General features: G+C 44.3%; 4 protein-coding genes across 8 annotated transcripts in view; 1 reads left to right on the forward strand and 3 right to left on the reverse strand.

Annotated features, from left to right (window-relative positions):
- CASS4 (Cas scaffold protein family member 4) overlaps positions 1–8,188 on the reverse strand; it is a 16,632-nt gene extending 8,444 nt beyond the window's left edge. For 2 of the 3 annotated variants that reach the window (XM_015881836.2, XM_015881833.2), the window contains exon 1: positions 6,179–8,188. In XM_015881836.2, coding sequence (XP_015737322.1) covers positions 6,179–6,202 — 24 coding nt within the window. In that variant the 5' untranslated portion in view covers positions 6,203–8,188. Of the gene's footprint in view, positions 1–3,750 lie in introns of all 3 variants that reach the window. The other variant, XM_015881835.2, reaches the window with a different exon arrangement.
- A 789-nt stretch (positions 8,189–8,977) lies between these two features.
- On the reverse strand, positions 8,978–15,273 carry CSTF1 (cleavage stimulation factor subunit 1). The gene is made up of 7 exons (XM_032448656.1): positions 15,089–15,273; positions 14,335–14,505; positions 13,683–13,878; positions 12,367–12,644; positions 11,441–11,638; positions 10,518–10,908; positions 8,978–9,891 (listed from the first exon to the last, which is right to left on the reverse strand). Exons 1-7 carry the CDS (start codon positions 15,215–15,217, stop codon positions 9,632–9,634), a joined length of 1,623 nt encoding a protein of 540 aa, XP_032304547.1. The 5' UTR covers positions 15,218–15,273; the 3' UTR covers positions 8,978–9,631.
- Positions 15,274–15,743: 470 nt separating this feature from the next.
- On the forward strand, positions 15,744–22,187 carry AURKA (aurora kinase A). Of its 3 annotated transcripts, none has more exons than XM_015881842.2 (9): positions 15,744–15,853; positions 16,401–16,485; positions 17,355–17,640; positions 18,218–18,296; positions 18,938–19,129; positions 19,481–19,619; positions 19,990–20,138; positions 20,721–20,895; positions 21,471–22,184. In XM_015881842.2, the coding sequence occupies exons 2-9, from the start codon at positions 16,432–16,434 to the stop codon at positions 21,627–21,629; spliced, it is 1,233 nt and encodes a 410-aa protein (XP_015737328.1). In that variant the 5' UTR covers positions 15,744–15,853; positions 16,401–16,431; the 3' UTR covers positions 21,630–22,184. The 3 variants fall into 3 exon arrangements, with proteins under 3 accessions (XP_015737328.1, XP_032304548.1, XP_015737327.1); XM_032448657.1 differs by having other exon boundaries at positions 15,759–15,862; XM_015881841.2 differs by lacking the exon at positions 15,744–15,853 and adding an exon at positions 16,062–16,148 and having other exon boundaries at positions 21,471–22,187.
- A 665-nt stretch (positions 22,188–22,852) lies between these two features.
- FAM210B (family with sequence similarity 210 member B) lies at positions 22,853–26,837 on the reverse strand. Its single transcript, XM_015881846.2, has 3 exons — positions 26,589–26,837; positions 26,054–26,223; positions 22,853–25,203 (listed from the first exon to the last, which is right to left on the reverse strand). The coding sequence occupies exons 1-3, from the start codon at positions 26,775–26,777 to the stop codon at positions 24,987–24,989; spliced, it is 576 nt and encodes a 191-aa protein (XP_015737332.1). The 5' UTR covers positions 26,778–26,837; the 3' UTR covers positions 22,853–24,986.
- Positions 26,838–27,148: the final 311 nt, after the last annotated feature.

Raw genomic sequence — 27,148 nt, forward strand, 5'->3', positions numbered from 1 at the left:
ACCCATTTGTCAGCTCAGCTGATGGAAGCAGCCTGCTGTTAGCAGCACACCCTTCTTCAGGGGAATGGCCGTGAACAATGGCCTTGTTATGATGCATGGACTTGTCCATCAGCAGCTGTCAGAGACAGACAACAACAGCCCCATTTACCTTATGGCATGCTCTGATTAAAGCAGCCTTCTTGCCTTGGACATGGCAGCCCGCTTTCTCTCTAGGCAGTGCCACATGCTCTCTCTGAAATCAGCCTGGCAGAAATCTCATCAGAGAGCAGCACTGGCAGTGCCTGCACTTCACACATTGTTACAACTAAGAGGAAAAACAAAACAAATGCCAAAAGCCAAACCAACCAACCCCCCAAAATCCCAAATGGACGACCAAACTAACAAAAACCGCAACACCCCGCCCAACATTCCCTGCTATTAGTCAGGGACATTTCTTTCTCAGGAAAGTATTTCAGTGAAGCTTTGCTATCCTTTCTTCTTGAAACTAACCTCAGAAAGAGTTGTACAGAAGGCAAAAACAAGTAAGAAAATAGATCACTAATTCGTAACCACCCAACTACAGGAAGGCCTCAACCCTTGAACTCAATCCTCTTTTTGCATCCTTATATCACACCACAAAAACTAAAACAAGAAAACCAAACCACAAGACACACAACCACCATTTTCTGTCCTCAAAGAGACTCTGCGGTGCATTTGCAGTGCCCTCAACCAGGCAGAAATTTGCAGCAGCTCACTGCAAAACCAACACAAATGTTGGCCCAGCACTGAAATTACTTCTGAATTTCTGCTGAAATCCCATCTCTAAGGTCACAGAAGGTCCACCTTTACATCTTGTTCTGTGTTCTCTTTGCTCCTCTACTGCAAGGAAACAGTATAAGCTCTGTTGGTTCTCAGGAGCACCAGCTATGGCTTCAGTGTGTACAAGCTCAGGACAATGGAACTGCTGTTGAAGATGAGCCTAATACCAATAAAAGGAAATGTAACAAACTCACAGCAGTGCCCAACATCTCAGGTACTGATGAGTGTATTTTATGGGAAATACATGCAAGAAGGCATTGAACCAGCTGGTTTTGGCACTGGCAAGTGCTGTATTTCCGTCAGCATAGAGCTTTCTGCTTTTCTCCTCTGTGGCACAAGGTCACCTGCAGTGCAGCTCAGCTCACCTAACCAGGCTGTGTGCCACACTTCAGGCCCCAGCTCTGCTTCCAGCTGCCCGGGACATATGTAAAGGATCACTGTGGCAGCCCCTTCCCTTCCTGTAAGCAGAAGCATCCCTGACCTTCCATTAACTGTAAACAAGCTTTGCATTCCCAGGGTTGCAGAGACTTTATGGGATGCTTCACTGGGAGGAAGCTGCGCTTTGGGGCCACTGAGATCTGCATGTTTCCTTTATTAGCAGAGGAGCGGAAGCGGGTCTGTCTGACACCATCATCTGCAGATTGTGTCATCTTGTTAATGTGTCCTTACAACGACCAACATGTAACGAGCACTAAGGCAATGCAGATGAAATCAAAGTGTTTTTCTTTGGCATTTGTTGCTTTTTCCCTATCAGCAGCCCTATAAAACTACCCAGAGATGAAGTACATCTTAAAGTGTGGTTCATCATCCCATGGGAAAGCACTTTGGAGGACACTGCTGTTGCCCCTTCCCTCTGTTCACTAAGTGAGGCTAAGACAGAGAGCAGAACTGGAGGGCAGAGGCTGCATCCTCAGCAACCTGTTTCTAAGGTGCCGCTCTCCCCCATACGGGAGTCTATGACCTCATCACTGCAATGTTAATTGCTCATACACAGCCAGCCATACTGAGCAGCTTTATACCATAAGGCCTCCAGAAGCACAGGTTCAACTAAGTCAGCGGTGAACAAGTTTCTTGTGTGCCCACTTCTACTGAATTTTAGACCAATTGGTCTAATGCAGGGCAGTCACTCTCCGTAATTTACATCTTTATAATTGGTGCCTTACCCAGCACTGCTCCCAACACCTCCAAAGCCCCATAACCTCAGTGCAGTGATGGGAATTACAGGGCAGCGCTGCTCATTCTCCCCAAGCCCTTCATTCTCCACGCAATCTGTTGACCAAAGCCTGGCTACATCCAAGCCAGCAGCCATCTCCCCTCGTTTGTGCAGTCAGGATTTCGTTCCCATGCATAACACTTCCACGCCAAGTTGAAGGAAAAATAAACTGCCATTTCCTGACATTTCAAGAAGGAATGTATGCATTTCTGGCCTTTGGCTCCTGTTGCTATCCAAAGGATTTTACTGTACGTTCCAATCAATTTCCTTTTTTTGAGTCTTTTCTAAATCTTTTAGTATGTTAATTGTATTTTATCACAACACTTATTTCTACACATGGACTTTAAGGTACACAAAGCAGCAAAAAGCTGCTTAGCAGTGGCTGTTCAGGGCACGGGCAGAAGTCCCTGTGGGAGCAGCTGCCTGGAGCAACCACCGATCACCAGCCGCAATGGGGCGGACACCCACGAGCAGCAACTGCTGCCTGTTCTCCACCCGGGTGCACAAGCAGACAGCCCATCAGCCCACACCTTGCAGCAGAGCTTCTATTGATGCAGTGGGGATGGCAGAGGCCCAGGGGAGGTTGTTCTCTCTGATTCATAATGAATCAGCAGCAGCACCACAGCTTCCAGGCACTCCAGCTTCCTCCATCTCCCCTATTGCAGTTGTCTGCACAGAAATGTTACTATGATAGTTAAGATAAGATTCTGGAGAAGATTTAAACTGAAAACTAAAATATTCTCCCAGAAATGAAAGAGATGCCCTCCCACCCACCCCTACATGTGCTGCACTGTGTGGTTGTTAACGTGGGGCACTCAGTGACTGCAGGTCCTGCCTGGAGCCGCAGCTGCTGAAGCTCAGCTGTGCTGTTGTACACAGACATTCACTGCTGTGTGCAGCCAGACAGCCCTTGCTTAGCACAAAACAAGCTCCTACCCACTTCTGCTCATGCACTGGGGCAAAACACTGACATGCAACTACACACCGGGTTTCATTCATCCAAATATTTCACCGCTGTTTCAAAGCAGAGCACTACGTCTTAAAAGCAAACAGCACCACAATACTTTCTGCTTTGGAGCTTCTTTTTGGAGCTTCTCTTTGCAGAATCATGACAAGGACGTGGTCAGTCCCTGTCCTAGAGAGCACACAGCCTGTGTTCTGCTGACACTGCTTCAGCAGAGTGACTCAAGCTGGCAAAGCATTTCCGTTACCTGCACCCTCATGATCAGCATCTTATCACCATAAGAAGTGCAGCATCCTCTTTCTCTTGAAGTAAAACTCAACTTTTAGTTCTTCCAAGGAAACATAGAGGGCAAAGGGCATCCCTACAGCCCTCTAGCCCCTACTCATGTAACCTTTCAGCAAGGCACATTACTGCCCAGTAATCATGGTATATAATCTCACTATTATCAGCCTTACTGCTGCTCTTCCCAATGAGGAATCTCTTCCAGCTGAACTCATGGAATCATAGAATGGTTGGGCTGGAAGGGACCTCAAGGGTCATTTGGTTCCAACCCTCACCCCAAGCAGAATTGCCAGCCACTGAACCCAGGTAACTCACTGTGTTTCAAGAGTTCAGACTGAACGCTTTGACAGTGACCTGTAAACAGGAGCAGCAGCACACACTGAGAAGCAGCTCTGGCAGATGCAGGTCTCAGATAAATGCACTTTCCACTGCCAACATGATAAGCCACACAGTTAAATTAAATGCACCAGAAATAGGATAATCCAGTACTTACATTGACCTTCATTTCAGTGCCTCTGCTACTCCATCCCCCAAGCAGAACTGAGACCGCTGAGCTCAGGAGCAGCTCTGCTCCTTCTGCACCACTGGGAGCCCCGAGCACAGCACTGCTGGGAGCAGGGGGAGCTAATTACGTAGCACAATTATCTGCATGTGCTATTGGCCTGCAGCTGCTGCTGCACAGGGCACGCAGATGTCCCTCACCCCCTGGGAAATGCCTTTCTGTCTTACAGCTGAATCTTGGCCGGCTGATGGGGGCAGTGGGGATGAACCAGAAATGGATCTATTTGATTTTACGGTGTTTTTGTAGCATCATCTTTTCCTCCTGTTCTTTTGTACTTCCAAATGTCTCCATTTACTTTGCAATTTTCACGTTTGAGTCTCTCAAAATCTGAGCAAATCTCCTCTAAACCCAGGGAAACGACTGCAAAACAGTCACATTCTTTAGAGGCAGGAGAGCTGAGGAGGAAAGCTAACCATTAAAGCTAACCATTAAAGCTAACCATTAACTGCGGGTGAAAGGGCGTGCTTCTGTAATTATTAAAAGCTGTTCAATGCTATCAAACAGGAGTGTTATTTAGCATCACCCATCACTGCTATTCACCCAGCAAGCTGTGCCCAAGCAAACACGCAGGTTTCACTGCTGTACTCATTCACATCATGTGGGTTTTTATGCTTTTGCTTTTCTTTGGCTGCAGTGTTCTCCTTCCTCTTTCCATAGCAGCTTCAAGATAAAATTAGGCGCTCCTGCGGCCACAATCACTTCACTAGAAAAGCCACACATCTCAAATAGAAAAAGTTGAATTGAAAATGCCTTATCAACAAAATCTACACCTTTGGACGGGGCTTGGAACAGAGAAGCAGTTGCTGCAATTATCCCAGTGAGAGGGAATCCTGGCACAAAGTAACTCATCTGTGCCTGCTCTGGGCGCTTCATGCAGGCAATAAAGAGCAGTTGCTCATTTACTGCTCTGGGGTTTGGAAGGGGCTCCCAGAAACACACGGAGCAGCGCTGCAACTTGTGGACAGATTCCAGATTAACTTCACGGGTGCTTAGGAAATGCCTCTGGTTTTCTTTTGGCAAAAGCACAGAAAATGTTGCCAAGCAGCAAGTGAGCTATTTCCCAAGCACAGCCAACACTAACCACGCTGTGAGTTGCACCAAGATGTGCAATATTTCCTGTGCGAACGATGCTGCAGGAGCAGCAAGAGAGAAATCCCACATTTCTCTGGGTGTGATCCTACCCTGAATCCATCTTCAGGAATGGTTTTCCACATCAAGGTGGAAGGCAGAGCACAGAGCGAGCATGGAGCGCTGCTGGGCACAGCAAAACTACTGCAGGTGCTTCAGCAAGTCCGGAGAGTGGGAAAAACACCACTTCCACACTTAGAATGGCACTCAGATATCATAATGAACAGCGCTGCCTGATATCTCTTATAAATAGTTTATAAAGGATGTAGCAGAAAGAAATCGGGCTTTTTCTTGTTATTATTTCCCCTGGATTTGGCCGGGTGTGCTGCGGATGGACTTGGAACAACGCTGGAAATCATGGTGCTGCCATCACATGGATTTCAGCAGGTCGTGTAGGAAACCTCGAAATAGCACACCCAGAAATAAACACTCTTTGAATAGATGTCATGCAACAGACCCTGGTGACTTCACATAAGAAACTGTTCTGCCATCGCTGCATGTCTGAGTGGAAATGCTGAGCACAGCCCATGGCTGCTCACCAACTTCTTCCTCTTGTTCTGCTCTGTACCCACATTTCCAGGCAGCAGTTTGTTTAGTTACCATTGGGACCATCACCAGGGGTTCAACAACCATTCTGTTACACTGCTCGTTAGACTTGCAGATGGTCGGATGATCAAAGCACTGAATAAAGAATTAAGACTTCAGTCCTCTGACTGTACAGCAGCAAGCTCTTTTATCTGTGTCTATTAAAAACACATTAGGACAACGTGAATACACAAAGACACGTGGCAAACCTTGCAGATTGCTTCCTTCTAAAAACTGAAACCAAAGAGAGCAGTTTAAATCTGTTTCTGCTTTGTTGTTACATCGGGAATTTATCTGCAATAAGATGACTGGGGCTCCCCATACGATTCTGACAACATACAGCGTGCACAGCGTTATCACAGAGCAGCAAAGCAGGGCAGCCTCGAGGTTGTCTATCCATTGTTTCACTTGTGTTTATTCACAGGCAGTCATTACTGCTTTGTTTGGAGCTCCCCTCATGACAACATTTTCCCCATTAATGAACTGTCACACAATAAAAGCACAGTCAGTACAACGCATCCCTGCCCAGGATGAGAGCATCCAACACCTCCAGCATCACCAAGCCTGATGCTGAGCCCAACCATCAAACCCTGCCCTAGAACCTTTTCACTTCTGTGCCACATTCAGACAACCCAAAGCAACGTACCTTTGCAGTGTGGCTGCTTCTCATGCTCACACCAGCAGCAGCACTCAGAGCGGTGCAGAGGTGCTGCCGAGCCCTGGCGCTGTGCAGTCACTGTGTGTAGGACCCGCAGCTCTGCCAGCCCTGCCCTTACAGCACCCAGCAACGCGTGCAGGCAGTTCTCATGAAATACAGCATCTGCAACAGCAGATAAGGTGGAAAACAAAACAAAACAAAGCAGGGAAACCCTACGAGCATCGAGAACTGAGTCTGTCCGCAAGCGGAATTGTCCTTGAACTGTCACCAGCTTGCTGCAATTAACCACAGCCACAAGTGTCACCCTCCTTTTCTGCTGCCTGTTCCCGTATTTCTCTGTTTAGAAGTGTAACAAACACAAGAAAACTTCACACCACAAGAGGCTGCACAGCCCTCGATAGGAAGAAGGCTGCCACAATCGTACCAGTTCAGGATTCCTAAGCCAACTTTTCATGCCTTTCAAGGCTGTCTCAGTATTTTCAGCAGCATTATCATTTTTGTTGATACATAAAAGTGGCTTTGAGAAAACCCTAAGTATTACCATACGTGAGGATGAATTCTATGCGGATGACTCCTCATTGCCCTGAGCCTGTTGCACTCAGAGACAGCATCCTGCCCTGTGCCAGGCAGAGCAGAGTGGTTCTATGGCAGCATCCTTTCCTTTACCATAGAATGCTCTTAGAAGGAGCATTCCAAATATCGAGCAGAGTTGGGTTTTCTTCTCCCCAGCTTCACTAACAGAGAATTTTAAGAGCAGCAAGGCACCAACAAACAGCATCTTTCTGAAGGTCATTGCCCTGGAGACACTTCTGAATGTGCCCATTTGCAGGCAAGACCGGTTCTGTAAGGGCCAGGCTCAATTTACCTGGTCAACTTCAATGTTCTGAAACTTGAGTAAAAACATTCCACCCGTGTTAGGGAAGGGGAACAGAAACAGGTAGAGATTGATTATCTGTCCCAACCGTGCCCATCTCCTCACTGACTCTGAACTTTTCACTCAGACCTGACTTCCCTGCTTTTGGTTCAGTTGTTCAGAAGCTCCCTGAACTCAAGTTCAATTCAGGCCTTGAGCCTTTTTATACAATTATACCCCGCATACAAACATTTTTACTTCAGGCAGAATCCATCTTACTCAACCTGAAGCCTAAACAAAATGGTTTTGCTTTTGATATCTTGCCATGCTAGATTACAAGCTGCTCCCTGAACCACTTCGCTCCAAAGCCCTTGGATTTGTCAAGTAACAAAGCACAGTAACGAACTTAGTCAATAACTTGATTTTTGCTGGGAAAAGCAAGGCCGCTTTTTGTAAATACCTCCTGAAATCAAACTCTTTTAATCAAATCAACATGAACGTCCTGCAGCCAAGTGCCACTCTGTTCTCTCTCTCTGCAGCATCGTCTCTCACTGAAGTTCTGCTAAGACAAAAACAGAGGAGCTCATTTCAGGATGTTTCCTTCTTAACACATTGCATCTCCACTTCTGTGTTTCAAGACCAAAACAAGCAAACCGAGCTTGCAAAGAATTAAGGAATCTTGAAGTGAAAGCAAGAACATTGCTAACTTAACAACTTCAGCACTGGTTTAATATACTAAATACTGCTTTGAAAACGGAAGAGCCCAAAGGTCCACAGCAAACGAGTTCTAGACAGCTGTGTTACCAGAATTGGAAGGAACACTTCAGTTTAATAAAGAACTACCACTGCTCCCTTTAGCCAACTGGGGCTGGTACCACAGGGCTGCTTTGCTGAGCAGTGCAGCATGGGTTAACGACTGTGCCATGACTTCCCTTTTCCCTCCCACCAAGCTCCAGTTCTCCTTGTTCCTTCACCAAAAAAGCCAGCAGAAGCCATTAGATGCATGGGAGGCATGAGATAAAGGTTTAGGCATTTGATGCAGAGAACTGCTATGTCTAACACATTTGTTCTGTACTGCAGTATTGTTTAAGAATATTAAATTGCTCTTTAAAAGAACAGAAATGAAACATTAAACACTGCAAGTTTAAAACGGCCTGATTTGAATGCAGTGCAACAGAGTGATTCAGACTGTAACACATCCCAAATTCTATCCTTCCAATATTCTGCTTTTACATAGAAAACTAATACACTTCCTTTGTTATATATTAAATAATCCTTAAAAAGATAATCTTTATTTATATATAGACAAAAACCTGCATCCTTATCAGCCCTTGACAAGATACTTGGTGGCAATGGAAAGTGAACCCAACAGTGACAACCATACATTTAATGAAAGCAAGTGCTGAGCTTATGACTAAAGGAAACTTATTCCCAAATGTGAATCTGAAAAGCACTGTACCACACTATGCTGCAGATGGAATGCATAAAGGGTCTCTTAAAGCTACAGAGACCAGATAATAAACCTCATCTATAAGAACATGCAATGAATTTCCAAACGTACAGAAGTTTTAAGCACACATTTCTTGCTGCTCTGTACTTGTAATGAACACAGTAAGATCTGGGAAACTCCGACTATCAGACACAACAGGTAGAAGAAACAATGAGACTGTTTTTAAATTCAAAGTGTCTCAATTCCTGTCTAACAGACTGATGGAATGAGAACTCCTAAATGAAGCACATTTACATTTCCGACATACATATATGAAGAAAATCAACGTTACAAGTTTCTCAGAGGAGTTACTAAAGGGACTCTATAGCCAGGTTACTCTCATTTCCATATGCTGCAGCACTGCCACATTGAATAGCTTCAGTATGAATATTCCTTGAATTTACTTTAAAGATTACACTTAAGATAAATTGTAAAGAAGACGAGATTTCAAGTCTGAACTTTAATATCAGAACTAGAACACCATTTCTTCAATTCATCTAAACAATTTAAAACCACGTTTCAAATTCTTATGGCACAAAACCGGCTCAGAACCAGAGGCCCACTTGGCCAACTGAGGGAAAGAAACTGAAAGATATAAAAGAGCTTCAAAGCGTGAATCGGAACCGAAGATGGCTTAAGGCTTCATTAAAACATTCGCCGAGTTCTACCGTCGCTCGTGTAATCCATTCTTTAAACAGACTTTAGGGGGATTGCACAGATACAATGCAGAGCAAAACCGGCTCACACTGCCCAGTTTGAGCAAGATTTAGTCACATTATCTTTCACAGGATTCAGAAAGACAGGAGAATAAGTTTAATCCTTCCTGCAAGGATCATTTTATTCCACACCCCAACTCCTTGAGTAAAATCAGAGATGACTTTAAAAAAAAAAAATTAATGCCACGCACACTAATAAAAAAAATTAGCGTGGGGCAAAACTTCAGTTTCAGTATTTCAATATTTTTCTGCCCTCTGACAGAATCAGAAACACAAAACAAAAACCAGACACAGCGTAGCTCTCACTTAGGCATCTGTTGGCAGTACAATCAATAGAAGATGATATAAGGAATCTGGATAATCATTCTTTTATAAAGGTGTCCTTAATCTGTTGTTGACCTTCTGTACCAAAATCTAGCCCTGTAGTCATCACTGCAGGTCATGAAGCCGGGGTTGGTGGGAGAATGGACAATACAGCGGACAATGCTGTTGTGCCCAAGAGAAAGGAGATTTCTTCGCTCAGCAGTTCTCGAATCCCAGCAGCAGAGACTTATGGTCCTTTCATCTGGCAGCAGCACGTAGTCTTCCGTGTGGTTGAAGACTGCTTGTGTCCTGTGCACCTGACGTCCACTCAAACCAGCTCCTGAATACGTGAAGTAAAATACAAACCAAATAAGATCACTTTTAGTTTTTCTCCCCAATGACCCAAAAACACAGATTCTCATTATCGTTAATAACTTCTGGTTTTAACATGCAGGCCACCTAACGTGCCTCATGATGTACTTCAGCCACACCTCTACCTCTCCCTTCAAAGAGAATCTGTTTCCCATTTACACATTTATGTTGCAAGGAATACACTGCTGCATCCCACCGGGTATTTGCAAGTCTTTATCGAGGAGGTGCTGCACCCTGCTGGTTGGCAGCAAACACAGCCAGTGCACAAGGACTGCACACATCCTAACAGTGATATCCGGTTCTTTTCCACCAGCACCCACTCTACAGTCGTGTTATGACCCCAGATGTTAAGCACATGACTGTTTTATCCGAAAGCTAACCCCAGTCATGTAACTCATTGCTCAAGTTAAATAGGTTGACACTGACACAGCTTTTCTTCTGGAAGTATTGTACATTTTCAACTTTTGGGGCCATTTATCCTCACAAAAGCAGTCTCTCCTTATGAGTAACAGCAGTAACATCTCATTCTTCATACACCACCTGCTCACTGGCCAGCACGTGATAAAGGTCCCTGGAAGGTCAGCTGCCACGTACCTGTGTACTTGACCAGCGTCCGACCAGTAGATATCTCCCACAGTTTAGCTACAGAGTCTTTTCCACTTGACAAGATATACTTGGAATTTTTGGAGAAAATCGCAGAACAGACTTCAGCTCCATCATGTGCCTTCTCAAAAGTAGTGATACAGCGATTTGAAACACCATCCCACAGTTTGATGCATCCATCCTTACTGCCCGTCACGTACATGTTTGCACTGGCGTTGTAATTGACTGAACATATGGCATCGATGTGCTGATCTTGAGGATTGCAAGACACAAAACACTGGAAAGTATTGATATCATAGAGTCGTAAAGTAGGGTGCTGGGTACCCACAAGTATGAAATCTCCAGAAGGATGGAAAGAGATTGAGCGCAACATCTCTGCTTCCTGTTTGATCAAAAAATACATAATTGGTGTCAGTTGAAAAAGAAAAAGCAAAAATTGAAGTGGCAATCCTGGTGGCACTAAAATGCTAAAAAATAAACTACATTATCAATCAGCACATGCTCTATTTCTGCAGAATAGAAAACACCCTGTGTATTATTTGTCAGGTCACACTGAAATGTACCATAGTTTTTGCCCTAGAGCAGCTTGCTGTGCCCATCCATCAGATAGTGTACAACAGCAGCAGGTTTTGTCAGCCACCACATAATCACAAACTTGTCTCCAGAACCAAGAAAATGCAGCTGACTTCAGAGTCATCCATATTAGATCCATGAGATTCTAAGACTACACCTATAGGTATAGCTATCCATTATGCACAAACTCACAATGCATTACTAGCAGGTCTGCCCATTTTGTAGCTGCATACTCCTATGTACCCAACCACTTGCATACCCTGATGCAATTCAGCTCACTGACACCTCAATAATCACACATTCAAGATTTGGTTGCTCTGAATTGGATGACTGTATCTAACCTGTATGTATTTGAAGGCTCTTTTGGCAGAAGGTTTTGAATAGTCAAACAATTTAAGTGTGTAGTCCCTTGAACCAGATGCTAGGATCTGTTCTGTCGGATGAAAAGCTAAACATGTAACTTCATCCACATGATCATACAGAGTCCGAATAACAGGGTGATTTTCCATGTTTTGCTGTGCTGTCTCATTCATCATGACCTACAAAGAACATTGAACAAGTTAGAGTTAGAAGGCAGAACACTCCTTTGACAGGGAACGTACTATTTTCACTTGCATGAGTGATTATATCACTACCTTTTCTGACATATGACTTGGTACGTTATCACTTATCTTAATTATCTGAAGACGTGATACCTTTATACAGTTATGAATTCTTATGAAATAACATCCCAGTATCTTTACAAAAGTACTGCAGGGAATCACAGAATGACCCGGGTTGGAAGGGACCTCAAGGATCATGTAGTAAATCTGGTGTGCATTCAGTGGAAAAAAATAACAAGAACTCAAGACAAACCCAAAAAAACCCCTTCAACTGTTGGCAGATAAGCATGCTAGAGAAAAAGTAAAGGAAGCAAATATGTGCTCTGTGAAACAGTACTGAAACAGCCACTGTGAACTTGGAAGGTCAGATATGAAGGTAGATTCATAACCAAACTGTTTGCATGGTAATAGAGATTATCAACATCTATTAGAAGCAATTTCTGGCTCAGCTCTCTAGAATGCTGCAAGGTGACACAGGTACACTTGCTCCGTGTCTTCTACCTGTTCTTCAAGGGTACTTTATAAGCCATTGTTGGAATAGGAAATACACTGAGACAGATATTTAGTCCAACCCACTGAGCCAGCCACAAGGCACAGACATGGCACGAAACAGAGACATCAGCTCAAGAATTCACACAGTGACTATGATTCAAGTCATATTTTACCTCTATGGGCATAGCGCTTTTGGCCAGCATTCTCTCCGTATCAAGAATTTTTATTGAGGCATCAGCAGATCCTGTAGCTATTAGCTGTCCATCTCTGCTATACGTTGCTACACGACACGGTCCCTTATGAGATGTGACATAACAAGTCTCATACTCAGAAGCCTCAGGAGACATGGTCTGTACATCTGCATCAAATTCTAAGTCGATTCCTGTGCCTGGAGCTACTGTATCTGACCGTCCAATTGCATACTGAACAGCACTGTCATCATTCTCCATCCCTGAAAAGAGAAAGTTGACATTCTTAAAACAGGCTTACCTCCTCTTTAGACAGGCAGGCTATGCTCGTATCTATCCTACACACTTCTTTGGTAGCTCTGAAGCTCAGGATTTAGGAGAGAAAGCCCATGCTGAACAAAGCTAAGCTAGCAGAACAGATCTACATGTAGAACAGCAATATCTCTCATGAAGAGCGAAAGGCAGTTTGACTAAACACAGAATAAAGATATAAAAAAAATATTAAAAATAAATACTAAATAATGAAAATTATTACTTGAAACCCATCTTAAAGAATCACTTTGATTTGCATTATGCATCTACATGATATACATATACAGCCAGTTCAGCACTGCAAGCTGCACCAAGGCAAGGACAGACAAGTTTTAAGTGCCCAGCTTCACAGAAAAGTTTGTTCTGCTTTCATCTGCAGACTGCCAAGCCTAGTAATCTTCTTTCAGACTGATGAGGCTCCACACTTTTACCCATAGAAATCAACTAGTTCAAGCAGCAGAACCAGTTCAGTTACAATAGAGAGGAGACATGTTGTCATTGTTAGGACTCTTCCAGCAACCCAGCTGGCTTGTTCCAACAGCAGCTCAGGAATTCTGATTACTTTCTGCAGCACATTCATACTTTCAGGAAGACGCACAGAGAGAACAAGAAACACACCTTTGCCAAGATCCTACACTGTGAAGCTTGTTTCCTGCAGAGTGGTATATAAAGGCCAATGAGGGTGGCCAATGGAAGGACTTACTCCTCCATTCCCAACATGTCCAGGAACAACCACATAGAGTTGTGCTGTAGTAATGGATCTAACTTTCTATTAAATGTGTAGACTTGTGATCCTGTTTAGCACTTCCAGTGCTAAAGAATGAAACACAGGCTACACATAAAGATATAAAAACTCTGTGGTTTGCTACAAAGGCATAGAAAACAGAAGAGATGTGTTCTCAGTAACACCACAGCACTCACAAAGATTGAATCCAAGGATTTGGGAGCACAAACTTTACAGCAGTTCTTTTGTTTTAACCCCATCTTACCTAATTTAATAAGATGCAGCAGTTGTTCAGATGGCGCACAAACTGACTGTGGTTTGATCTCGTTTATTAAACCATTGGCAATATTTATGTATCCATCATACAGGAGCTGACTAATGATTAGCTTATAAAGTTGCTGACGGTCTTTCAAGCTGACTTTTGTCCTATACATTGTGAGCAAGGAATGCCTCGGAGGGGCCTGAAATAAATAAATAGGAAGAGTCACATACAAGAGAGTCGCATGAAATGATTAAAGCTTTTATTTAATGTGAGTATCAGCAGTAATGACACTGAAACTTTAGGTGAGACTGAGAAACGAAAGACAGAGAAAACAAGAGAAATCTGCTGCATCTTTATTGCAGATACAAAAACCCGACGAATAAAAGGAGCAAGGATTGTATTAAGGAGGAAATAACGTGGAGAAAATAAAAAAAATAAGAGAAAAAAAAGCAGGTTTGGGTTATGGGGCTGGTAGCGCCCATTGCTGGCAGTAGTGGGCAGGGGGACGGAGCGGGAGGGGGCGTGTGGGGAACGGGGTTGAATGGGGGCGGGCACAGCGCAGAGCCGGGCGGAGGGAGCAGCTCATTATTGCGCTGCAACGAGCCGAGGCCTCGCAGCCGAACGCGGAGAACGACACGAGGCCGCCGGTACCTACCGACCCTTCCTTCTGCCTCCCTCGCTCTGCCCCTAAAATGGCGACCGGAGCTCTGAGCGCATCGATCGGCGGCGGCGGTAAAGGAGGAGGCGGCGGCGGCGGCCGAGACCGAAGAACGCTCCTCCGCGAGGGCTGCTGCATCGAGCGCCCGCACATCGATTGGAGCCGACTCTTAGGGGAGAGAACGGCGGCGTCACGTCACCGGTGACGCGTTAAGGACGCGACGGGCCGCTCTAACAGGACCCCTGCCTTGTTAAAGGACCCCCCGCCCGGTGGGGAAGGGGCGGGCTGCAGAGCGGAGCCCAGCGGGGATCCCGGGATCCAACGCCCCCTCCACCGTGGCTCGGACCCGGTTGCAGCCCGTGGGGTGACGTGTCGGGCAGGGCACAGCCTCGAGCAGGCCCAGGCGGCCCGTAGACACACAGAATGACCCGGGTTGGAAGGGACCTCAAGGATCACGTAGTTCCAACCCCCCTGCCTGGCAGGGCCACCAAACATACACCTTTACTAGATCAGGTTGCCCAGTACCGCCCCGTGCTGCCCATCGGAGCGTAGAGCTGCTATGAGCACCGCAGCTGGGGGCTGCGAGTCTGTGTTTGGGCTACAATACCCGCACGGTGCTGCCGGACACCGCAACACCTGCCATGGGGCACCACGGCACACAGGCCTCACGAGTGTTTAGGGCCGCCAGCTCAGCCAGCTCAGCCCCTTCCATGTCCCACCGCCACCCAACCCACAGCCCCGTGCTACTCACGTCAGCCTCCAGAAACGGCAGCCGTAGCGGCCGCGGGTCGAGCAGCGGAGCTGCCATGCTCCCCATACTCCCCATGCCCCGCGGCAGCTGCCGTCGGTCACACGCTGCAGCCACGCGACGACCGGACATCTTCTTTTTCCCTATGGTGTCCCGCTTGTCGACACCAACACACCGGGACCGCCCTCGAGCCGGGTCGTTAAGGACGCGGAGCCGCTGATAAGTTGCCTTCAATACCTTCAATCGCTTCTTCAGGCAGCGGGTCCCTCAGTGCTGTGAGACAGAGCAGCACCACGAGCCGCTCCGCAATGCACGAGCAGCACCGGGCGCTGTGCAGCCAACAGCCGGGCGTCCCCTCGTGCTGAGCTGGGTTGGTGCCCCCTTAAGGCTCGTTAAGGGCACGTGGAGCAGCGCCGTGCGAAGCTGAGGCCTGATGCTCCTCCTGCTGCTGCCCGTCGCACCTCAGCACACAATGGCCCCCAGCTCCCACTCGGCTTCACGCGAGGTGGCAGCGCCGCGTCTCCCTCAGCCCCAGGTGACGCTGAGGAGGATCGAGGTGTGAGCCCGGCTGGATGCAGCACTAACCTGGAGCCCTTCACCCCCGAGGCCTCGTTGAGCGGGAGTTGTAGCGCTGCCACAGGTGGGTGGGCTGGACGTAACGCGATTTGCGTAACGAGAGACCGCGGCCGGGCTGAGACTTACGGAGAGAAAGTGTGTGAGCTCGATCCACGCACTTGGAGTACGGAAGAAACAAGCGGCGGACAGACGGTACGTAAAGTACGTATGTAACGTAAACGCCGCCCAAAGGGTGGGCGGGTCGGGACGACGCGGGTACGCAGCGGGCCGCCGTTGCGCATGCGCACCGCAAGCTCACGGCGACGAGTCTAGGCCTCGCGACGAGCGGGGAGTCAGGAGAGCCAATGGGAAGGCAGGTAGACTGAAAAGCGGCCAATCGGAGGGCGCGGATGCCAGGAGAGGAGCCAATGGCGAGGGGGCGGAATTTTAAAGGCTATTTAAGGGAGGGAGGTTTGAATTCAAACAGTTGTAGCGGCCGCGGGCCGAGGTGAGTGTGGGGACGGCTGGGCCGGGTCGGGCCTCGCGTGGTGCTGTGCTGTGGCCTTACCTGCGGCCTTACCTGCCTCGAGGGCGGCCCAGCCGGCGTGTGGTGTGGGTACGGCCCGGCCGTTACGGAGCTGGGGCGGGCAGGCCTAGGGGGAGGCCTAAAGTGAGGCCTAGGGGGCAAAGGGAGAGCAGCACGTCCGAGGAGTGGCGCTGCTTGGAGGCTCAGCCCTGTTCTCTGTTTCATTCTCCATAGGTGAAAGTGTATCTTGCTTTTCTCGGGCACTATGGACAAGAAGATAAAAGAGAACTGTCCTGGGAACCCTTCTCGTGTTATTAAGGTGAGAGGCTTATCGAGTTGATGGGGGTGACTGAGCTTCTGGCTGCTGTTATTAACATCCAATTATTTAATTGGGAAGTCCTAGTAGTGCAGTTTTTATCCCTAATCAACTAATAAGACAGCAAAAACATACAGGCTGTGACTTGCAAAGGACGTGCTGCCTGAATGTTGTATATCTTTGTGCATGCCTTAAGATTACATATCTTTGTATACAGAAGCACGGACATTCTTTTCTTCTAATTTAAGTATAAACAGGTCCTTGTCAGGTTTTAAAGTAGTAGAAGCATGGTTTAAAATCAGCTTTCAATGCATTGGATCAAAAAAAAAAGGAGAATATAAGTCTTCCTAGAGAGTGAAGGCATCAGTAACAGATCATTAGCATTTGAATTTAATTCTAGAGCAACTAAGCATTACTTAAATATTAGTTTAAATTTCCTTCCTCGACTGAAAGAAAAGGATTAAAAGTAGGTAAAGGAACTATCCTAAACTTGGCTTTGTTCTGATGAACTCCTGTAGTAGCGCAAGGCATCTTAAAATACACATCACTCAAGGGAACAGTGACTCAAAGCATTGTATGTGAACAGGATTCCTATAGTAAAGGCTGGTCTGAGCTTTCCACTGTTATCTACACTTTGGTGGCTCTGTGTCTAGTTATGAATAAGTATGTTGTTAATAAGACAGTAGTTTTCTACAAGTCAATTCAATTCTTAAAAAATAAGATCAGAGTAATTTTAACATCTTCTTTTAATATACTGGTTTTTTTTCTCCTCCCTATCTTTTTCTGCAACCTGTACCTAACACTGTTGTACAGGGACATAAAGGTTATAGTGTTCTATTCTATTACTAATGTGCAGTTGTTGTTTTTTGAAGGCAGCGAATCCAGTTGTGGATGGCCCAAAACGTGTCCCTGTGTCTCAGAGTTCTGCCCAGAGCCAGCCACTGAACAGTGGAGTTCAACTGCAACGTGTTCTGTGTCCTGCAAATTTTGCCCAGCGAGTTCCTGTACAATCACAAAAAAATTCTTCACTGTCAAACCAAAAACTGTCTAACAATCAGACAACACAGCAGCCCCGACCAAAACTTCCAGTCCAGCCAACTGCTGGGCCTCAGGTTCCAAGCAAGAGCAGTGAAAAACCTCAACAAGCTCCTGGACCTGGTAATTCCAAAGATGATACATTTCTGTGTTTGTGACACTCAGGAGAATTCAAACAAGAGTGCAGGACAGAAAATGTAAAGCTCACACTAACGACATGTTGGACAGTCCTGTAGAAGAATAGATGGTTGCACCCAGAAAGAGAAAAGCAGCACATACTTCATCTTAGATATTACTGTACTGTCCTTGTTGCTAGAGTTAAGGATTTAGAGGAGCTAATAGAAGTGTTCCTCCAGTCTTGAAAATTTACAGATGCTCATTAGTCAACTTTGAATACATGCAATTGGTATCCCTGCATCATGTTTTTTTCCAGTGTTCATGGTAATCTGATACACAAGAACACTGTATGAGCAGGAGGGAGAAGACTTCTTAATGTTTTCATGAGTTTCAAAAAAGCATTTGAAGTTACACTTTGATAAAGTAGCTCTAACTGCTTTGCTGCTTTGCCACTGGTAAGCTATGCTAGGTTTTAAATACAGAGGATAGACAGTAAATTGCTGTAGATACTACCCAGACTTATTCCTTGTGAATGTTTTGCATTCGCTGGTGGTTTATAGTTGTTCTATTTGATTGTATACAGCAAAGAGTTCTGAAGCAGACAGTGTCTCTAAACAGAAAAGTGAAGAGCCTACTAAAAAGAAAAAGGAAGACACTAAAAAGTAAGTTGCGGGCCTTAAAAACTTACAGCTGTTAGTTGTGCTTTCAATGTCTAGCAGTTCATGCTACAACTGAGTTGCAGCCAAGCTGCTGCCTACTTAAGCCTCTTGATTGCTAAGAACAGTGGCCTTCATAGAGACAATGTTTATTAATGAAACTCTGGGAAGGGTTACTTTGCTTTGGTAATCTTTAGGAACAATAAATTACTTTAATCTGAAGGAAAGCTTTTGGCACAAAAAGGAGCAACTTTTCCTGTGAGAGAATGCTGATAATCACTGCTGTAACAACATGGTGTTCACTTGGAAAAATGTGTTCACGTGTGCAGGAGGGCTTGAGACCGACTTTGGATGCAGTTTGACTTGCAGTATGGCTGCTTTAAAACAGTTCTGATAATCTAGAATGTATCTGTATTAAGTACATTGGAATGTGCTTAGTTATACAGTTTTGGCTTTGCTGCAGTATGTAGCTGTATCTCTATGCATATGCTTTAGAAGCAAGAGAGAAGCTTTCCCTTTGAGAAGTCTCAATGCATGTTTTGTCCTCTTGGTGGTGTTCCATTAAAGACTAAAGTCTATCAGCATATAAGTGGAACATTGCTGATACACTCAAGCATTATTCTGTAACTTTCTGTCTCCTTTTGCAGAAGACAGTGGTCTCTTGATGATTTTGAAATTGGTCGTCCTCTGGGGAAAGGAAAATTTGGCAATGTATACTTGGCACGTGAAAAACAGAGTAAATTTATTCTTGCACTGAAAGTGTTGTTTAAAGCACAGCTTGAGGATGCTGGTGTAGAACATCAACTACGAAGAGAAGTTGAAATACAATCTCATCTCAGGTAATATAACTGTTACCCTCTTCTTAGTTTATGCTCAGTTAAAAAAGAAAGTAAACTCACTTGAAGAAAAGCAATTCTGTAATACGTGACACCTTGAAACTGCTTGTTAAGAAACTGCTTGTTAAGGTTCTTGCCATTCTGCCCCTGCCCCACCACCGCATGGACCAAAAAGAAAAGAGAACCCAAACATAGAAGCCAAGCACCTGGCCAGTTCTTACAAGTGGATGACTGCAATTTCTCAGTCTAAGCTTGTTCCTGGTATTCTGTTTCCTGTCAAATAAGCCCAACTTGCTGAATGAATTAGTTGTTTCACAGAAAATATGTTCAGGAAGGCATTTCAATTTCTTGCAGGCATCCCAACATTCTCAGACTATACGGCTACTTCCATGATGTTACAAGAGTCTACCTTATTCTAGAGTATGCACCTCGTGGAGAAGTCTTCAAGGAGCTACAGAAGCACACCAAATTCGATGAACAAAGAACTGCAACTGTAGGTTGTTCTAATTGCTTGTACGTTGCTTGCTCCTGTGTAGCATACCTGAAGTATGCAACTTTCTCCTGAAGAGCTAGCAATTTTCAGTTGCATAAAACTAACTTTTTGGATGCTAGCTTGCTTATGCACTTGCAGCCTGTTTAGGAATATGTTGGGAGGACAAACAACTTCAGTGTCAATGAATAATGTTCAGCATTGCCCAGCACTGTAATTTGTGTGGTCACTTCAAGCAACATCTGTTGCTTGTGAGTGCAAGGAACAATTTTTCTGCTCCAAACTGCTAATTATGACTAGAGAATATTATACTGTAGCTAATAAAGCTTGAGCATCAGTGTCTTCATATTTGACAGTTCTGTTTTCTTTGCAGTACATTACAGAACTAGCAGATGCCCTATCATACTGTCATTCCAAGAGTGTGATTCACCGGGACATCAAACCAGAAAACCTGCTGCTTGGCTCAAATGGAGAGTTAAAAATTGCAGACTTTGGATGGTCTGTGCATGCTCCATCCTCTAGGTAAGATCACAGTATATACCTTGTACAGTGAAATTCTTCTGTAATGAAAATTATAGCTTTCTTGCCAAACTTAGTTATGCAATGGAGGTAAATGTCAACTTACTGAAATACTGGGGGGGAGCATTTAATAATTGGGCCAGTGCTGTCAAGCTCTTAATATTTGATTGGCGTAGCATAGAGGGAACGTTATCCTGCTTCTCCATTTGTGTATCTGACAACTTACTGAACCTGAAACAAGGGTGTTAGTGCGCTGGTTTAGGGTTACAGTGGTCCCTGAAATGAAGATCAGAACTTCAGTTCATGCTGTACCTGGAATGTTTCCTTAGTATGAACTGCACCCAATGAAGAAAGCCTCACTGACCTGTGAGCCAGTGGGAGAGGCAAAAAGGAAGGGCAAAACTGCCTGTCATGATCAGAATACTTCAAAGCAAACCTAGAATGACTGATGGAATTCCAGAGATACTGGGTTTATCTGGGGTAGACTACACTGAGATACAGATAAGAACACTGGAATCAAGATGCTAATACTAACAAACAGCCACAAAGGGTAAATGATACACTGTACTCTGTGCTTTTCTTCAGGAGATCAACTCTCTGTGGGACACTTGACTACTTGCCTCCTGAAATGATTGAGGGAAGAACACATGATGAAAAGGTGGATATTTGGAGCCTGGGGGTTCTGTGCTATGAATTCCTTGTAGGAAAGCCACCTTTTGAAGCAGCAACATATCAAGAAACCTACAGAGCTATTTCCAGGGTATGTACCATAACTTTGACTAGGTGAATTTTGGTTTCACTTCTTGTCTTCTTGAAAGTTTAATATTGCTTTTGAGGGAAGGAAAGCCATAACGAGATACACAGAAAACTAGATCCCTAAAGCTATCCTGAAGTGACTCCAGTAGAATTACAATAAAGACAGCTTTCCTGGCTGCTTGGTTCTGTTCTGTTTCTACCTGTATCTGAACACCAACCTTTTCATATAGCAGTTTATTCTTCACAATCTCCTCCACTACTTTCATGTTTCTGGTATATAAAATATTAATTGCTTGAGGTATCAGGAAAAACTTAAATTATATATTTCTAGAGTTCTGTAAACTTGAGAGGTTCCAGCAATGAGGTTTTATGTTGGGAGCACCCAAAAAAGCACACTAGCTGAACTTTGGCAAGCAGCGAGAGCCTTGTGATGAAATTACTAGGTACAAGGTACATAGCCCACAAGGCTGACAGTTTTCTTTGCTCTCTGTACCTTGGGGGGCAGAACCCTATTGCTTTCCAGTTTTGATTAGTGCCAAAGAATATTGCATCATCTTTTGTCTTGTTTCCTTTTCTTAGGTGGAATTCAGGTATCCAGTATTTGTAACAGAAGGTGCAAGAGATTTAATTTCAAAGCTTCTGAAACATAACCCATTCCATCGGCTGCCCTTGAAGGATGTACTTGTTCATCCCTGGATTACAGCAAATTCTACAAAGCTGCCCAACAATAGGAAGTGATGTTGCCACCCCATCCAGAATATAGTCTTAACAAGGGTAATCTCATTGGACTAACGAGGAGATTTGTACTGTGACTACTGTAATACAGTAAGAAGAGCAGGTCTTGGAATCCAGTGGCAATTAAGAACACAAGTTTTGGGTTGGTTATCATCTTGAACTGACCTTGAATTGCAACGTAATCTATTTGACTTCTAGCTGGATGTTGTGGAATACTTAATGTACTTGAAAAATAACTACACGTGGGCCAGATTTATTCATGTAAGTATTCAAGGTCTGTTCAAGGCCTTTATGGTATGGTCTGTCATAGTTATAGCACATTGTTCCAATAACAAGAGACAGTGATGGTTCTATCTTACTGAACAGTGCAATATCCCAGAGATACCTGCCTGTGAACTCACTGGGCTGCTAAAGGGTATCATACCTGTGGTGTAATCTGAAACTGAGGTGAATGCATTTGTGTCCTAAAAATGAATGATGTGTGCATTTTGTCTCTAGTTTTTTGTCTTATATGTGAGCGCTCAAGTATCTAAATAAAGATTGCTTATATATTGAAAAGCATGGTAAGGTTCCTTACAATACATAGTATCTTGGGTGCTGGCTGCCTCCAACTTCCTGTCATTACTGTCATACTAGGCACATCTTGACTTACCTCCATGGTCACAGACTCTAGCTCTGTCCAGAAGTAAGTTGATATAAATTAAGTTCTTGCTGTAAGTGCTGGTGTTGTGGAAGTAGATGCAGCTATTATTCTTCAGGAAAGTACTAGAAGTGTTACTAAATACCTCACGAGAGTTTCACAGTCACTTAAAAACTAAATCTGCTTCTTTCTTTGCAGCTGAAGTGTAATAGTCATAGGTGAGGTGCACATACACACCACAAACAAGGAACAAAAAACCAAAGCATGCTGCTTACCAATCCATGTTTCCAATTCTCTGGTGTTTATACTCTGGGCTCCAATTTTTTTCCCCTCTATTTAGAAATTATTAGAAGCAGAAGTAATAGATTAGAACCTGGGCTTCATAGCTACCATAGACATAAATGGCAAAGCATCTCACAGGTTTTCTCATCATTTCTGAAAAGGATACTGGTTTTTAAACAAACTAACTCCTCAAGAGTGTGGTAAAACTTGCTTGTAATCTGTCATGAAGTTCTTTCTCATTCCTCCACTCAGAAACAAGCCATGCAAACTAAGTATTTTCCAGTAAAACACTTGAAGCAAATGCTCTGAGAAAGCAATTTATTTTGTCATTATCAGGAGCCATGGGAGGTCTCTTACTACTTTACAAACTATTTTAAAAAGTTCCTTTACAAGCAAGGATTCTACATTTCAAAATATATTCTCAAATCACTGTAAAATATTTAGCAAAAACTCATCTAAAAGTGCCAGTAGTTTATACAACCATCTTTACCTTACAGGTCACAGTTTAAATGAAGTGTTTTCCTACTACCACAACAAAACCTATAGTGCTTGTACCTCTTAATAACTTCCAGGTACGTTTGCTTTAAATGAGTCTTGTTTTATAGAAACAGTCTAGGAACAGGAAAGAAAAAGTTTTATCAGCTTCAGGACATGATCTACTTGTTAGAAATCACTGATCAAATAAAGCACGGCTGTCATTATTTGATTACGATGGAATCCTTTAGTTACCCTTAGATGACAGAACAATAACCTGAACAGTGAGAGAACTCATAGAAATGAACATGTTTCTTGGAAAATGAAGCAAGACATGCCAAAGTCAGACTTGAAATTTCAAAGAGGTGCAAAGCATGAATTATTTCCATCCAGCCTCAGGCTGTAGATCAGAAAACTAGAGGTGGTGGCTGCATGTTGTTACTACACAGCATCCCCCTGTTTGCTATGTAGTCCCTGCAGCTTTTTAGCTGTTGAATTAGCCAGCAATAAACTTCCATCCCAGTAACAAATATAATATTCACACTGATGAACTAAGGATGCAATTTAATGTCTGAGCATTAATAACTTGCTCGTGACAAAGACCTGCCTCATTCCTCCTTCCCTCAAGCAGTATTTCTTTTCAAAAAGACAGCTTAGCAAAAGAATACTTCAATGATCAGAGTAGCTCTCTGCCATTTTAGTTCAGATTCCTGTATACACAGACCTGTGTCAGAGCCACCATGGTATAAATGATAAGCACAAGTACAGAGGCAGACAATGTCAAAAGAACAGATGAGGAAGGGAGAACAGACTCAGATGTGGCTTCAGTCACCTCACAGAAGCACAGTCTGAAGTCTGAAACCCACGTTTAGCATACAACATTAAGCTGAATACACAGATTTGAGATCCAATTTTTAGGTTAACGGAAAAGTGGTTACATGACGACACAGTTCAGTAAGAACACTGCCCAAATAAGGAACTGAATTACACCATGAGTTGGTACAGTCCACAGTCTATCAGACAAAGGCAGGAGAATTGCTTTTGAGAAGTTGTGAATTGCAACATCTGGGCTTCTGGTGAGGATCAGAGATTCACCCACAGGAGCAGAACACCCCCATAGTTAACAGCCAGCTTAAAAAGAAAACCCCAAAAGAGACCAACAAGATGTGCCCAATAACAAAGCCAGGTCTCAACACCACCAATACTTTGCTTCACTTTATCTTTGGAATACATTCAATAGGAGGTAATTCTGGTTACAGTGATTTCACTAGACTCATTATGAGTCTGTAGGATTTAAAACGCAAAAGAAAAAAAGACCTTAGAAAGGTCAGAAAAGCATAGTTTCAAACAACAAAATCTTGCGATATGGAAGCACCACCAAGGAGCCATGATTTCAGAGGTGTGTTGCTTCTTCTAGCTAAAACAATGATCTCTGTGCAGTAATTAAGCACATAGGTACTCTCGCTACATTTAGTTTGGAATGTGTGTTGGATTGCAGGACTGGGATCATAACATACGCCTTCTGCAATAAAATAAACACTCGCATAGCACCTTAGATCCCTGTACACCTACTTACCAATAGAACTATTTACACGGTCCATGGAAGAACTAGTATTCTACTATTAGGAATCTTACTCTATTTCCAAACTGCACAGTAAGAAACTGCAACTGCATTTTGGCATGAAAAACATAAATGATCCAAAAATCTAGAAAATAAATCCAGGATTCTACGTCTGGTTTTTGCAAGAGACTGCACATTGTCAGGCATTTATATTAGCACTTGCAGTGCAAACCAGACTACTTCAAGAGCTTTTTATAAAGGGAAAGAAGATGAGGACAGCACTTTTCACATTCACCTGAATGAACAAGCCAGAGAAATGCAAGAGAAGGTCATTAGCATGAATTCAAAGGAACTGAAGAACAACAAGAATATTAAACATTTAAATAATAATAATAAGGAATTATCATGGCTTTGGAGCAGGAGGTTTGAAGAAACCAATCTTCCGGCAGTATCGGACAACAAATGGCACAGAAACCACAGTGATGCTGATTCGTACCGGTGCAAACAGCTTGTGAATGGCATATGCCAACACGAACGTGCTTGTACCAGCAGCCATTTTAGATTGCAATGATGATTCACTGAAACCAAGTTTGATGAGAACTGGAGTCATATCCACACCGCTGGGGAAAAAGAAAACAAGGTTGCTTAGTTTATCTTAAAAGTGCACATTGAAGAATCTAAAGTGCTATTTACTCAGGGAATTTAACACAGCACAACTCTGGAATTTCTACTTTTAAGTTTTGATAAATGATAAATGAGCTCCTCCAGGACTAACAGCCCCATTTACTTCTGTAACAACAGCACATGCATTACTTTCAGATGCACATTTTGGTTTTAATTGTCAAGATTCGTGTCAAAAGTCAAATATCTTCTTAGTTTATCGGCCATACAACTGCAGCACAGAGAACACTCAGCCCCATGAACCACCTTCCCAGAGGAAATAATCAGTTTCTCCTCTCTTTCTCCTCACACAAAACAGACTTATCCAAAGCTCCTGTGCTTCCCTTTGGAATCATATACACAATATCCTACTCCTCTAAGGTTAAAACAGAAAATGCTGGATAGTCTAATCCCAAGTTTTAGTGGCTGTTGCCTCCTGCAGTTTAAACTGTGTTCATCCCCCAGTAAAATACATTTATCTCTGATCTCCAGCACTTTCACATGGCTCTATCTCTACATGCCATGCTACTGTATGAGAACAGGAGATACCTCTGCAGAAAAGCAAATTCTTTCATCTAGTTTGGCCAGTCACTTTGGTGCAGCCTCTGCTCTGTTTTCAGCAGCCCACCACATCTATCTGCACTCACACCTGACTGGAGATTGGATCAACTTATGGATCCATTTATATACTAAAAGCAGAGGACTCATATATATAAATACAACAGCCTTAGAGCGCATCTCTTTAGAAACAAACACAATGGTCCGATATTGCCCTTGTCTAAACCATTACAGACACTGTACAAAGCACACCTTGACACAGCCACGTAGAAGATTCCTAGGGATATTAATGAAATTCCAACATGGAATGACACTCCTACAGCACCATATTGCTTGAAGACTTGTTTCAGCTGCTGAGATTTGTTGAGTTTCTTGTTTTCACCACTGAGATCCGTGGCTGCCTTTCCAGGGGATCCTGCATCCTAAAAGAAAAGTATTAATTAGCACTGAGTACCATATTATTATTAACTATCAATCCAATTATTTCCAGCCCTGATACAGCAGTATTTCTGATGTCACCCTCACTCCTCAGTTTCATTATAGGAAAGCGAGAAATAACGCTGTTTTCCAATAGCATCCTATGGGATTTAAATACAGAGTCACTGACCGGAGCCGCACGAGGAAACCAAAATCATCCCACCTCGTGCCAAAGCCACCCCCAACCACTCGCTCAGCAGCTGGAACGGCATTTTAACACCCAACACCGCAAATTATTCCCCAAAAGAGGGTCACATTCAGTACGGAACCGAACAGGAGCCGCCCCTCCGGCTGGAGCCCAGCCCCCTACCTTAGCAGTGCTGCCGGCGGCGGCTCGCAGCGTTACCCAGCACGGGTGCGGCGGTACGAGGAGAGGGCGACCGGAGCGCTGCTGGTTGCCCGGGGCATGGAAGGCGGCGGCGGGCAGAGCGCTGCGGGACACAGCGCTGCGGGGCAATGCGGGCGGGCAATGCGGGCCCAGGCGCAGCAGGCGGAACATCGCGGAACAACCGGGCGGGCGGCAGCACCAACATGACCGGCCCTAAACCCACCCCCAACAGCGGGTACCCTCCTCTTTAAAGGGACAGGACCCAGATGGGGAGCGCTGGCTGTAAGAGGGATCCAAAAGTAATGCCTCCTATTTATTTCCGTGGAGACCACAATAGGTATAGAGTGTGATAACACTAGATTTGCTTTATGCAAATTCTCAGCCACAGAACGCTGTTTTATCAACACAGTCACCATCATTAGTTGTGTGTTTTCACCAGCAGTGAATAGGAGCCTGCGTGTCTGTGTGTGCATCCAGGCACGGATGTGGCTAAAGCCTTGTTTCTGCAGTTCTGGTGTATGGGCTTGCAGTTCAAGCCACTT

Source organism: Coturnix japonica, chromosome 20 (genome assembly GCF_001577835.2).
Source record: "Coturnix japonica isolate 7356 chromosome 20, Coturnix japonica 2.1, whole genome shotgun sequence".
In the NCBI taxonomy this organism is placed as follows: domain Eukaryota; kingdom Metazoa; phylum Chordata; class Aves; order Galliformes; family Phasianidae; genus Coturnix; species Coturnix japonica.

What these genes read in the sequence shown, in the direction of transcription:
- CSTF1 (XM_032448656.1), bottom strand. Translation starts at nt 15,217, where the DNA reads ATGTCCGGTCGTCGCGTGGCTGCAGCGTGTGACCGACGGCAGCTGCCG. An exon ending in GCTGCATCTTATTAAATTAG is followed by an intron (nt 12,645 to 13,682) that starts GTAAGATGGGGT and finishes TTCTCTTTTCAG; the next exon opens with GGATGGAGAATGATGACAGT. An exon ending in GAGCCTTCAAATACATACAG is followed by an intron (nt 10,909 to 11,440) that starts GTTAGATACAGT and finishes TTGATCAAACAG; the next exon opens with GAAGCAGAGATGTTGCGCTC.
- AURKA (XM_015881842.2), top strand. Translation starts at nt 16,432, where the DNA reads ATGGACAAGAAGATAAAAGAGAACTGTCCTGGGAACCCTTCTCGTGTT. An exon ending in ACCCTTCTCGTGTTATTAAG is followed by an intron (nt 16,486 to 17,354) that starts GTGAGAGGCTTA and finishes TGTTTTTTGAAG; the next exon opens with GCAGCGAATCCAGTTGTGGA. An exon ending in AAAAAGGAAGACACTAAAAA is followed by an intron (nt 18,297 to 18,937) that starts GTAAGTTGCGGG and finishes CTCCTTTTGCAG; the next exon opens with AAGACAGTGGTCTCTTGATG.
- FAM210B (XM_015881846.2), bottom strand. Translation starts at nt 26,777, where the DNA reads ATGTTCCGCCTGCTGCGCCTGGGCCCGCATTGCCCGCCCGCATTGCCC. An exon ending in CCGCCGGCAGCACTGCTAAG is followed by an intron (nt 26,224 to 26,588) that starts GTAGGGGGCTGG and finishes CTTTTCTTTTAG; the next exon opens with GATGCAGGATCCCCTGGAAA. An exon ending in TTCTACGTGGCTGTGTCAAG is followed by an intron (nt 25,204 to 26,053) that starts GTGTGCTTTGTA and finishes CTTTTTCCCCAG; the next exon opens with CGGTGTGGATATGACTCCAG.